Source organism: Anser cygnoides, chromosome 6, assembly GCF_040182565.1.
Source record: "Anser cygnoides isolate HZ-2024a breed goose chromosome 6, Taihu_goose_T2T_genome, whole genome shotgun sequence".
In the NCBI taxonomy this organism is placed as follows: Eukaryota; Metazoa; Chordata; class Aves; order Anseriformes; family Anatidae; genus Anser; species Anser cygnoides.
Window position 1 is genome coordinate 16,263,741 of NC_089878.1, and position 12,864 is coordinate 16,276,604.

General features: G+C 36.2%; 1 protein-coding gene across 11 annotated transcripts in view; it reads right to left on the reverse strand.

Annotated features, from left to right (window-relative positions):
* Positions 1 to 12,864, reverse strand: part of NBEAL1 (neurobeachin like 1) — an 86,132-nt gene that overhangs the window by 13,843 nt on the left and 59,425 nt on the right. For all 11 annotated transcript variants that reach the window (XR_007162497.2, XM_048061590.2, XM_048061594.2 and 8 more), the window contains 14 exons: positions 12,152 to 12,300; positions 11,167 to 11,300; positions 10,197 to 10,298; positions 8,848 to 8,943; positions 8,619 to 8,743; positions 7,209 to 7,349; positions 6,988 to 7,118; positions 5,071 to 5,180; positions 4,446 to 4,563; positions 3,639 to 3,736; positions 3,217 to 3,333; positions 2,646 to 2,735; positions 1,308 to 1,417; positions 546 to 718 (listed from right to left, as the gene is read on the reverse strand). Coding sequence is in view for 10 of the 11 variants with exons in the window: in XM_048061590.2 (XP_047917547.1) it covers positions 546 to 718; positions 1,308 to 1,417; positions 2,646 to 2,735; positions 3,217 to 3,333; positions 3,639 to 3,736; positions 4,446 to 4,563; positions 5,071 to 5,180; positions 6,988 to 7,118; positions 7,209 to 7,349; positions 8,619 to 8,743; positions 8,848 to 8,943; positions 10,197 to 10,298; positions 11,167 to 11,300; positions 12,152 to 12,300 (1,694 nt within the window). In the remaining variant the exon portion in view is untranslated. The remainder of the gene's footprint in view (positions 1 to 545; positions 719 to 1,307; positions 1,418 to 2,645; positions 2,736 to 3,216; positions 3,334 to 3,638; positions 3,737 to 4,445; positions 4,564 to 5,070; positions 5,181 to 6,987; positions 7,119 to 7,208; positions 7,350 to 8,618; positions 8,744 to 8,847; positions 8,944 to 10,196; positions 10,299 to 11,166; positions 11,301 to 12,151; positions 12,301 to 12,864) is intronic.

Below are 12,864 nucleotides of genomic sequence, written 5' to 3' on the forward strand. Positions count from 1 at the left end.
ATGACGACTGATGAGACTGTATCAACCAATGACACCATTATACAACCAAGTGTACCAGCATAATTTAATCATGTTTGTTACCTAAAAAAGGAAGTCAAGCCTTATTTTGAAACTACATTAAACCATCACTACAATTACTAAAAAGCCATACTCAAATATATGTGTATAAATCATGGTTTAAGTATTCCTCTGTTGTTATGCTGCCGTTCCTTTATGACCACTATGCCTACCAGCCCAGGTGCACTGAGTATAATTCGATCAAGAAGGACAAAAGTCAAGGTACAATACATAGAATCATAGAAACATTAAGGCTGGAAAAGACCTCCAAGAACACCTGGTCCAACCACCCCCCTACCACCAATATTACCCACTAAACCACGTCCCTAAGCAACACATCCAACCTTTCCTTAAACACCCTCAGGGACAGTGACTCCACCACCTCCCTGGGCAACCCGTTCCCAATGCCTGACTACTCCTTCTGAGAAGGAATTTCGCAGAATTTCCAACATAAAACCTTTCATTTCACTATATAAAGAGTTACTAACCCATGTGCCTGATGTGCTGTCCAATCAGCTTTCCTTTTGTAAGAGATGTCACTCTGATGCTATTGTCCCAGTGTCCTCCACTAAAGAGGAGTTTTGCATCATGAGATACTGCAAACAACTTAGAGGTGATCTCCAGCCCAGGTGCAAAAGGACCACTCATGCTGCGCTGTGTTCTGTAGGCAAGTGATGGGCAGTTAAAATTAAACTTAGTTCAAATCAATTTATCTTGCACTTCTGATATCCTTAAAAAGTAATAAGTTCTATCTTTAGAAGAAGTTACACATAAATAAAGGTGAAATTTTGCCCCCCCAATATCCATAGCAAAACTGTCACTGCCATCAGTGGAAACCAGATTTCACCTTACATCTTTTCAGTCATTTAATTCTGTACAGATAACTCATGTCCCTAGCAAATATTGGAATATTAAAGAAAAATAATTTTCTCAAAAATCAAATACAAAAGTGCCATGCTTTCGCTATAGTTTAAGAATGTACAATGAGTATTCATCTCAGATTTCAAGAAGAGTTTTTATGATTGGTAACTAGAAAAAATAGAATTAGAAGTAGCTCTAAGAATGAAGAACCCTGAAATGCTACTTACAGGACTCTTTACTAGAACATTAGTATTATTGAACATTAGAAAATATATTCTTAACTGAAAACTCAGTCACTGAAAACAGTACAGTCCATTGATTGTCAGACAATTACTGTATTTTGTTACCACAGATGCATTCATCTGTACCTATCACCACCATTTGCTTACTTGGGATTTGTCACTGTGGTATCTCTGATGAATGTAAAATAGTTGGAGATGTTTTTATCATAAGGTAGCCAACCATGGGTTCCAATAATGCAATTCAGACTTGCTGTTACCTGAAAAAGTTTGATAGAATTACAATTGGTGAAACCCAGGGACTTATTTTCTGGTATTGGAGCTTACATCAGGAAAAAACAAAAAAGCACATATTTCTTAAGAGTTTACCACTAAGAAAAAAAAAAAGGAACACCCCACACCCTTGCACATTAAAACAAAGTCCAGCTCAGATACGTAGTTTCAACAAGGAAGGATCAAAAAAGCAAATCTACTTTCCTTTTCAAAGATTATAATCCACATGCGGTACTTATTACCAAGTAAAAATACTGCATGTTATAGACAGGTCAAAGAAAGCTGATTTTTAAGAAGAAAAAGACAAAAACAACCAACCAGTGCCCTTCAACCCCAAACATTTCATTACAATTCTATCATTTAAGTTTTTTCTTCTCTTTGAAATAGTCACCAGTAATAGTTAACATATTAATACAGGTAGTTTGAAAAAAACTTGTACTACAGCTCTGTTTCTGAGGAAGCAAGGAAGAAGTTGAAATATTCAAGATTATTTTCATGATACATTTAGAAAAAAACACAATGAGAATTTTCGATGTTTTCAGATTCCAAATGACAAACATACTACATTAAGCCAGGACAATGAATTTGACCTACAAAATATGAATGTCAGAAAATATTATTTCCTGCAAAACACAGATATTATTGCACAGGGGCCATTATGCAGACCATGAATATAGACATAAATATGCAAACACTGCCCTCCTTTCATCATTTGGACATCTGCCATAGTACCAGAACCTGTATTAGGCAGTGAAAAATTTAATTTTAGGAACAGTATAAGCCTTTGGAGTGTGCACATGCCAGACATGGCACAGATTAAGATACGGGTTGGAAAGTAATGATAAATGTAATGGTGTCATTAATAACTCAACCCTGTCATTATAAAGCCAGACTGCTTTACATTAGGAAATTGATTGCTATTATGGAAGTGGATCAGGTAGACAACTTACAATACACCTCACCACTACTTACTCTCATAAGCACTTAAATGCCATTCAACAAATCAGCCTGACTTCTCCAGGAGACAAAGTTTTAACTGATAGCTGATGTTCATCATAGGTAAAAGGAACACATTTCAACAGGAACAGTTAGAAAGTACTTCTCTATAAACTTTGTATGAAAAAAAAAAACCAAAAAAACTTTGTACAAAAAAATGCACCTATTTGTTTTGACTGCTGTCAGTCTCCAAGTTTAATGTTAACATGTGTAACTCACCAAGATCTCTGGGCTTCCCTGAGACATAAAGGAACGTGACTGATTCCTGGGGACAACAGCTTTGACAATGGGGACACCATCACTGATTCCCTAAGAGAAATGACACAATTTTGTTCTAATTATAACCAAGAGCTGAGGGACAAATGCAGAACCTGTAAAGAGGAAGACCCAAAGCCTCTGGAATCAATACCAGACCCGTAAAGTACTCTTGGACACTGATACACACATCCTCAGTTCATACAAGTATAGAGCGTAACAAATACCAGAGCTTAAACCCTGGCTCTGTCCCGAATCAATGAATTTAGCCACCAAACTCAGTGAGTATCCAGATATCACCAGTGTTGTTCTTAGCTTTCACAGAGTGCTGGCTAACTCAATACTTAAACAAGATGTCAGCAGATACAAATATATCAACTTTTACAAAGCTAACTAAAAAGGCAGATACAAATTGTATTTAAAAATATTTCCTTCACCGGAAGCAAGTTTGTTTTCATCTAGGTTACTGCTTTTTGTTTCAAGTAGATCAGAAGTTTCAGATTAGACTTTAAACAATCTCAAATAATGTATCTACCTCTACGAAGAATGACTTCAGTTCAGTGAGGTGCTGGAAGAGATTCAGAGTAGAGGTATCACTTTTAGTTAGTCTTTGCACTACCTCTTCTGCAGACAGCCTTTGAGGATGGGGCTCCTAGGAGACATTTGAAGGAGTGTCAAATTAGACAATCAAATTAGAGAAATCTACCAATTTTTCAAGTCATATATGGTACTCAGAATCTTATTAACAACCAACAGGAAAACAGACTCTTAAGCACCTAATTCACTTTCTGAAAGAATACTGATTTCTTTGAAAATGCTATGCTATATTTCCATCAATGTGACCCTTATACATGTTGATGTGGCAAAGACTTAAGTTAAAATTACAAACCAAAGTCCTTTGTAATTCAGTTGGATTTAACCTCAAGGGTCTGACTGGGAAGGAACAAACAGCATTACCTTTAACAGCTGACAGGGAGTTTGCCCAAAATTGTTTATCATCCCTTCTAATGCTTTCCTTTCTTTTTCATCTGTTAAAGCATCCAAATCCACAGCCCCTGGATCACAACAAGAAAGATGAAGGGTAGAAAAAAATAAACATAATCCAAACAATATATTGAGCAAAGACATGGCAAACAAATGTAACAAAACAAACTAATTGCAGCATTCTCAACCTTTCCCCCAGAAAAGCCTCCAAACAATGCTTCCACATAAAATACAATCTGAAAACTCTACTCTGCATGTGGAGTTCTAAGTATATCTGCCAGTGCAAGAGTTGCAGGGTTTTGTCTTGTCAAATGGATTTAATATACTTCATGCATGCAGTAAGTTGCACACAAAAGCCACCCAAAATTCACTTTTGGTATTAATAGACTGCATCTTCAATCTATTATTTATTTATACAATTTTCCTTGACCCCAATCCATGAGAAACCCCTTCTCAAAAATGTTTTTAGTCAAGCAAACAAAAGAGCTAACAACAACAAAAAAAAGCCCCCAGCACATTCAGAAACAAAACACAAGCACTTGAAATAGTCCCCTCTTTTAAAACATTTATTAACATTTTAGGTTCAAAACTTCTGATTAAAGCATCAAATATTCTAGGTGTCTGATAAGAAATTATAAGTTATGCTGCCACATTTCAGCCATAATTCTCTTGCTTTACCATATGCTACTATATAGCATGATCACAAATCAAGTCCTCTCTAGCTAATGCTGAAACCCCACAATTCTGATGACAATGACAGGAAAGCATACTGCTTTATACCTTCATAAGTACAATAATAGAACACATTGAGCGCTTCCACTGCAGCTGGTCCCCTCTGCTTGTAGCCAAAAATCAAATCTATCCATTCATGAAGATGAGCAGAAACATACTCAGATTCCTGGAAGAAAAAAACACTCTTGTAATAATGTGAAAAATTCTGGTCCCTTCTTGAAGTATTTACTATTTTCTGTGAAAAAGATTCAATTCCTAAACTAAGAGTATTTACAAACTAGGTATATACTAACGTATAGAGCAGAAGCATTAGAATATGTACATGCATTAAGTGCACTAACTGCCATGTAAGATGGAAATTTAATACAACAAAATAGCACATCTAAGATGTCTAAGCCCTGTCACCTAAAAACACCTAATTCTGCATTTTATCTCCTAAGGCAGCAAACTCCCAAATCATTAGCATCCTCAGGCTTTATTTTTTTCCCTCCTTTCGAGCATTTTATTTACATGCACAGGACTTTTAAGTGAAAATTCTAGTGATACTTGTAACATCAAATTCAACACCAACTCCAGCTCAAATGTAGTCCCAGTATTTTATATTTAAGCCACAGTGACAATGTATAGGTGTACTTTCTTTATCATTATTTCAGATGTGTAACCATCATCTTACCAGAGCCTTCCTATGTTTACAAATGAAGTCTTCTGGAGAGTGGGCCCACTTGGGGAGAACAACATCATTTACCACTTCTTTGGATATTTGAAGCTGACCCAAGTTAAAGCCTAGTGAGTAATTTGGAGAATTTTAAGAGTTACTACAAAATACTTAAAAAAAAAATCTCAATTTCTTTATAAAGATTAAAAAGGTTCTTTCTCAACACATGGGAAGGATATTGAAAAATTCTTAAAATAAATCTACAATAACCCTACCACTGACATAGGAGACTAAGTTCTGCTATGAATCTTTAAAATGTCAAGTGAAACATAAGTTATCCAAAGCACTCAAATGATGTAAAAACTGCAGTGCCAATCTCAAAAGTAACATTAATCATTTTCACACCTATCTTTAAACATACCTGCACTTGCTTTATTTTACCAGGATTAAGAGTCCAAAACATTTAAATGAGAGTATTCGCTCACAACTACGAAGTTACTTACAGGTTTAAGTTATTGTAGAATCAAGGCTTTTAAGCCTTAAATCCCACCAGCTTTCATTAGAATAACTCTAAATATTTAAATGACTTTTTGTCCTGGTTTCAGTTAGGACAGAGTTAATTTTCCTCCTAGTAGCTGGTAGGGTGCTATGTTTTGGATTAGGATGAGAAGAGCGCTGATAACATGCCTATGTTTTAATTGTTGCAGAGCAGTGCTTACACCAAGCCAAGGACTTTACAGCTTCTCACTCTGTCCTGCCAGCGAGCAGGCTGGGGGTGCAGCAGGAGCCGGGAGGGGACAGACCCAGGACAGCTGACCCAAACTGGCCAAAGGGGTATTCCATACCATCTGACATCATGCTAAACAATATATAGGGGTGGCTGGCCGGGGTGGGGGGGCCGGCTGCTCGGGGATAGGCTGGGCATCGGTCAGCAGGTGGTGAGCAATTGCATTGTGCATCACTTGTTTCGTACACATTATTATTATTAATACTATTATCATTATTATTATTGTTATTATTATTTCCCTGTCTTAATAAACTGTCTTTATCTCAACTCACAGGCTTCACTTTCCCATTTCTCTCCCCCATCCCAGAGAGGGAGGGGGGAGGGTGAGCAAGCGGCTGTGTGGTGTTTAGCTGCCGGCCGGGTTAAACCACAACGCTTTTGAAAGCATGACTTCGATGTTTCAAATTTTTATAACTTAGAACTCCAGTAGACTGTAGCTACCAGATGAAATTATCAGCAGCATAAACACACAAATCTGTTTTTAAATCATCTAGTAGGAAGAACAATTCTCCTATGCACTAAATGTGAAGAAAAAAATGGCTAGGAGTCTTATACTAGAATGCAATGTTGTCTTTCTAGTCAACATTACACATTACTGAAGCAGCTTATTCTCCACATACACACCCTTCTTCTGATGGGTATTGGAATCTTACATAGCTCTAAAATCACGTGACTTAACATTGCATTGGTAGATAACAGTAAAAAGCAGCAAATACACCGATTGCCTGGAACAAGTACAAGACCTCACTTTTGAAGATGTCCAGACTATCACCCAACAAAACCAATAAAACGAATACTAATTAATCTCCACTAACTTCCACTATCTGCTCAGTATGAATTCTTTTGTTAACTTTCTCATTTTTAAATACCCTAATGAGCACTTCTGATCTTTTACATTAGGCAGACAACACTATTTTAGCCATCCTTAAGGTCCCACTCGAGTTTTAAACAACATTCAGGCTGCTGTCTAATGCAACTGGTGTCTCACTAAACAGTTTGAAGCCAGTGTGATGACTGAAGTAGTTTATAGAAGTACATTATAAAGCTTAAATAATGAGTGTTCCACAGCATTCATAACTGCTTATAATTCTTTTCAGAAGAGTAAAAGAAGAGAGTTCCATGCAGAATATTCTGAGCAATCTATTTACCATTTTGATTCTCCAGGAACTCTGGGAAGTAGAAGAACTCTGGTATAAGTTCCTTGACATCATTGGGGTTATCCATGAGTGCCTGCCAGGTAGCAGGAATAGAGTGGAACTGTCGATCAGCACAGTCAAACCTGTGGGTCAGAGAACTCAGATCAGGCCGTTCATTCTCTTGGTAAAATAAGGAAGAAAACAGAGGCTCTGTTTACATGCTCACAGTATACCTGCCACTTTGAAGTTGGATATGAAGTGTTGTGAAAGGTTCTACCCGAATGAGGTAATGCATGACACCAGCAGCATTTGAGTAGTGTGTTCCATAGTGAAATTTGTCAATCATCCCAAGGGGATCCTCAAAATTCTCGTATCTGCAAAAAAAATACAATAAAGAAAATATTTATAACCCTAAATACAATTGAGCACTACAGCTGATACACACGTGAATTGTACTTATTGGAGGGAAGGATTCAAAAGAAATGATCATAGTCATTTGTAAGAGAAAAGCACATCATCTTCTATTAAACATGAGAATTCAAATTCTGGCTCAGAGTCCCCAAGCAAAAGACTACAGAAAGACAGAAAGGTACATGAGATGATGGATCACCCTTTGCATACCCATTCTTATACTCTTCCCTAGGCATTTGCTATCAGCCATCAGAAACTGGATAAAGGGCAAGACAAGCTTGATTTAGCATAACTTTACGTAAGAGATAAAACAGAAAAACAAATAAAAACATGAATAAAGCTGAATATTTATTACTGAAAGGACTTGTGAGAGTTTCCTGCAAGATTTAAAAAAAAAAAAACAAGCATGTGTGATTGTCTCAGGATGCAGAGAAGAGATTTATTTAACACTCATATCAATTTTCCTTTTCTACTGGCAAACCCTCTACAGCACTGTGCCACCATCTGGCTGATATATTCTTTAAATCACAAGGCCAGTAAGAGAAATTACAGCTACACATACTGCTAGAAAACCAGTTTCATTACAGTCAGGGATAGACCCTCATCATTCAAAGAAAATGCTCCGTGTTCCAAGTTTTCTGAAAAAAGATGGTTTTGCAAGCAGCCTGGCAAGTGCAATCTGGTATGACAGCACTCACTCCTCACACTAGCAAAAAGGAAGGATAGCTACACTGATGTGTGGACATAAGTACTTGTCACTCCTACCTACAAAGGAGTTGCTGGAAGTGACTGAGTTATATTTTATTTCAAAGATAATAATCTATGCTCAAAAAAAAAGAACAGGAGGCACAGATCTAGGGATCAGTGCTACCTTTCAGAACAGACAGCTCAACTCATCAGTATGATTTCACATTCCTCATCTTGAAACAAATATAGGACACAGTATGTCTCTTCAAACTGCTGGACCATTAAATTGAGTATCTCTACATACTGTTTCTCATCTCCACATCTGAGAAACAACAGAAAATTTACAACAGTAAATTGTCCTTTCAGTGCTGTATAAGCTAACTAATCTGAATGCAGCAGGAACAAAGAATCAACAATCTTTGCGAAAGCATCTGTGATGTTATAAAATTAGCTTTAAAAAATTTTAGTGTCACCACTTTATTTATTTAAATGTATTATTAGCCTCAAGTCTCAGAAAAGACTAATATAAGTGTTCAAATACATACTTCTCTTTTACAGCCTTAGCATTCTTCTCATTTACCACCCCTATGGGTTTGGACAGATCCCTAAAGACTGCTGGGTTATTCAGGTCCAGTTCTTCTGAAGTATAATCTCGTAAAATCCAGGGGAACTGAAAAAAAAATTCAAAGATCAAACAGACTAAAGATCCCTCTTTTGAAACAGGAAAAGTGCACTCCTTCAGCAAAAACTAAAAAATTAATTTTTTAAAATTACCACAGGATATTGAGCAAGGTCGTTGTAAGTTCGTCCTGCCATTGTGTTCAGCTGAATAAGGTAGTCGAAATTGGATATTTCTCTATTCACCCATTTCTGAAGGACAAAAAGAAAAAAAAAATACCATGGAAGTCATTATATCAAAGCTACTACTATTGCAAACTACACGTCTTGTCAGTATTTATCTGCTAGAGGATAGCATTCACAAGTAAAAGGCACAAGTCTATAAGCACGGTATGAATGTTCAAATTTAATTTGTCATAATCGATTTTATTTCCCCTTTGATTCAGTGATCATACTGCATTTCATTGAAGCATTATATTTCATTGAAATGCATTGATTGTGCTGAAATTCACTGAAATTGTGTCTGTGATCAATACCAGTCCTGTTTCAAAATATAATGCAGCTGACAATTAGCTGCCCCAGAATAAAAAAGTGGAAGCATCACACAAGTGAAAGAAACAAAGAGAAGGAAGGTAAAAGAGGAACAGAATTTTGAAATCTATACAAGTTTTAAGGTCAAAGCTTATAAGTTGTTCTCCCATTGATTAACAGTACAGGAACTTGTAAATCTAGTGTCCTTGCTCCTCTGCTCCATTATTCTATTTTAAACCAAAGAACAGACAGAGCTGTGTTCAGAAGGTCTCAAAATCTTTCTGTAGCATGATGGAGACATTTCATTACAGAAAATGTTTTCCTCTACTTAAGTATGCAACATGATACCCTATGTCCCTGGGCAAACAAAGAAAAAGTGAAGTACTCCCAATATTCTTCATCTCGTCTGTAAAGCTCCCTCCCTCAGAGAAAACCACGATCATGTCATAAACAGATGGAAAATAAAAATATATTTACTCTATTTAGATAAGTTATCCATGTTTAGGGTAATATAGACATTTTGACATTTTATTATTATACCAAAGTTACCAATTCCTTTAACACCATACTTCATACTCAGTCTTCACATGGTCTTTGTTGAAAGCCTTATCATGAAGAGATAGCAGGGAACATTGTTTGCACGTGTACTGAGAGAAGTTCCAAAATGTACATTAAGGACCATGGACTAAAACTAGAAGCAAGTCTGCTGCATATTCTCCATTCTTGTTAGAACACTTGCCATAATCACGTCAGAGCTGAGCTCTATACATTTACCATGGCATAAACTCACTGATTGCAACAACAAAACAACAATTCTAAAAATATGCATGTTAAAGTTCAGACACTGGACTGAGGGTACAGAAGTTGGCAATTGCCATCTAAAATACTGGAAAAAAATCAGTACTCTGGAGCCTTCCAGGATTTCTTCAAGAAGCAGAGGAATGCTCTAGACCGTTTATGCTGAAGTCTCATACCTGCGTCAAACCTGAAGCTTTAAAGAGTTCCTGTGGAGATCTGGTTCCAGAAATATTTGGAGAGCGCAGCGACAATATTCGACTGTATACTTTGTTTCTTACCTGTTTGAAAACAGCATAGAAATATTTGTTCTAGAAATTAAAGCTGACAATTAAACGATTTCTCTGTTAATTAAAATGTGAAGTAAATGGAACATGGTTACACTTTTAAGCACTCCTGTCTCTTGCTGTATAAACCTTTGTTTAAACCTTTTGTGTATAGATATAAAACCTTCAATTTCAGGATATAAAGGCAGCATACTTTATGAAGTGACTTCTTTTTTATTGATGTTACACCAAAAAAATTATTCCCACAGAACTCTTCTAGGAAGACTGCTATTCAAATAAAGTTATGCCATACTGCTATATTCCCTACCAAACTATTAAAACGATTTATTTATTTAAAAAGCCATTTTACAGCAGCTATTCTTTAACTGACCTACTAGTATGTAACTCACCTTAAGTTCTGAAAGTTCCACAACGGATCACTTAGAGTAATGCAGAGGAACAAAAAGTTCACTAATCCTACACTACGGAATACAGAAATCTCAATGATTTCCAATGTTGTGGTAAAATAAAAACTCTTTTACTTTGTAATTAATATACTCAGATTATTTTTAAAGATGTGTGGGCTTAAAGTTAGATTATTACTGATATAATTTTAGTTGAATAATGGTTCTGTATTATTAAAGAGAGAGACAGGAAAAAGCCTTGCTTTATTCATCCTTTCAATTACTCAGTTTCTAGATGCCAGACTGAGGTTTTCAGAGACTGCAGTCTAATTTCCCATAATGACTGTATCTAGCAAACATTTTGTTATTAATGCTCTAGTATTATGAAAGACACCAGACTCGAACTAGATATGATCAGTGAACTAAAACTTGACACTTGTGCTAATAACACAAATCAAGGAAATCTGGGAAATGTGTACCTCCTTATTGAAGTTGAGGAAGTAGTTGGTTTGATCCATAAGGAAGATCTCCAAAGCCGACCTCCTCAGGTTGTACCTACGCAAATGTATCTCTCGAATTTGAGAAAGGTGACATTTGAAATCAAAACCAACCCCTAGAAAGAATGTTTTGATTACTGACTTGGAATATATCAAAAACTTTTCATATACACACAATACAGTATTATTTTCAATCACCCTAGAAAGAGCAAATTTTATACGTGGCTTAGTTAACCATTTTGCTAGAAAATATTCCTAGCTTCATTTTCTACTGAAAGATTGAGACAGCAGAAAATATCTGATGGGATGGAGAACATCTTTGCATTCTGATCAAAGACACTTTATAAATGTATTTTGTTGATAAAAATATAAACCAAAACCCCTTTCATTTCTTAGTTGGGCTCAAACAGAAAATTTTTGTAGATAGAATTTCCAAAAGGCCAGCTTCTTGATATATTGGTTTCTTCTTTTTTATTTTTATTTTATTTTACCACTATTGGTCAAATGTTTCAGTTCACTGTTTTCATACTTAGCCTTGCATATTCCGTTAAAGTTTGTGTTAATTTTTACATACTACTACTTCTTAATCATTACTTACTACAACTTTTTAATCAATGTACAGGTGAAACATTTGTCATGTAGAACATAAGTGCCATTTAAGAAACAACTTAGAGGAAATGACACATTTTGTTCATTAACTAGACAGTCAGCACAGATGTTATTTATTTTTTTAATAAAGAAATGCTAAGAATATCGAATCAATTTAACAGGTCAGTATCTATAGTTCCAGATTAAGGATTCTGAAGTGATCAGCTGACCTCTGACCTCCAAGAGGAATATTAATTACAGATCCTCACCATGTCTCTTCACAATTAGTTTGGCACTCATTCCCAAAAAATCAAGCTCAGCCTACTAAAAGCAGAATGCTGAATTGCACTGTAAAGAAGAAGCTATTGGTCACACTCACCTTCCTCTTTTTCAAGGCTACCATCAAAGAAATAGATGTGCTGGGTAGTGATCTCCAGTCTGCCAGGTATCACATCAATTACCGTAATGAGTTCACAGTCTTCAGACAATATTAGCTTTTCTTTCTGACTCTGCTCATCCTTCTCATCCCTACAAAAATACCACTAAGTGTTATGGGGTTGGGCAGATAATACAATTGCTGAGGTACTTGGCAAAAGCACAGTTCAGAAAAAAATCAAATTTGAAGTGCATTAAAAGTACATCATAAATGACTATATGAAGTTACTTTCATTAGCAGTCCTGAATGTTTCAAACTAGACTACTAGATATTTTTTAGCCTTGTTCTTCAGGCTTGCTATTTCAGTCTCAGGCTTAATGAACTTGACTCCCCTTGAAGTATCACTCCAAGTTAAAAAAAAAAAAAAAAAAAAGCCATGTCTCTACATAGAGACACAAGCATATGCACAACTTCATGCATCCAGTAACTGGAGTTACTGGAATGAAGCATTTACCGTCTCCTTCTCCCTGACCTGTACACAAAGCAACATGAAGGAAATGCAGCAGGCCTTCTTCCTTGAATGAGAATCGGGGGACTCCATTAAATTAAAGCCAGTTAGGCAAATATCCACATTATACAGCTGGTGCCACATAGAACAGCTCTGGCACCTGCAGACGAGCTGGTTCCAGTCTGGTCTATGCCTTTGCAGGGTAGAC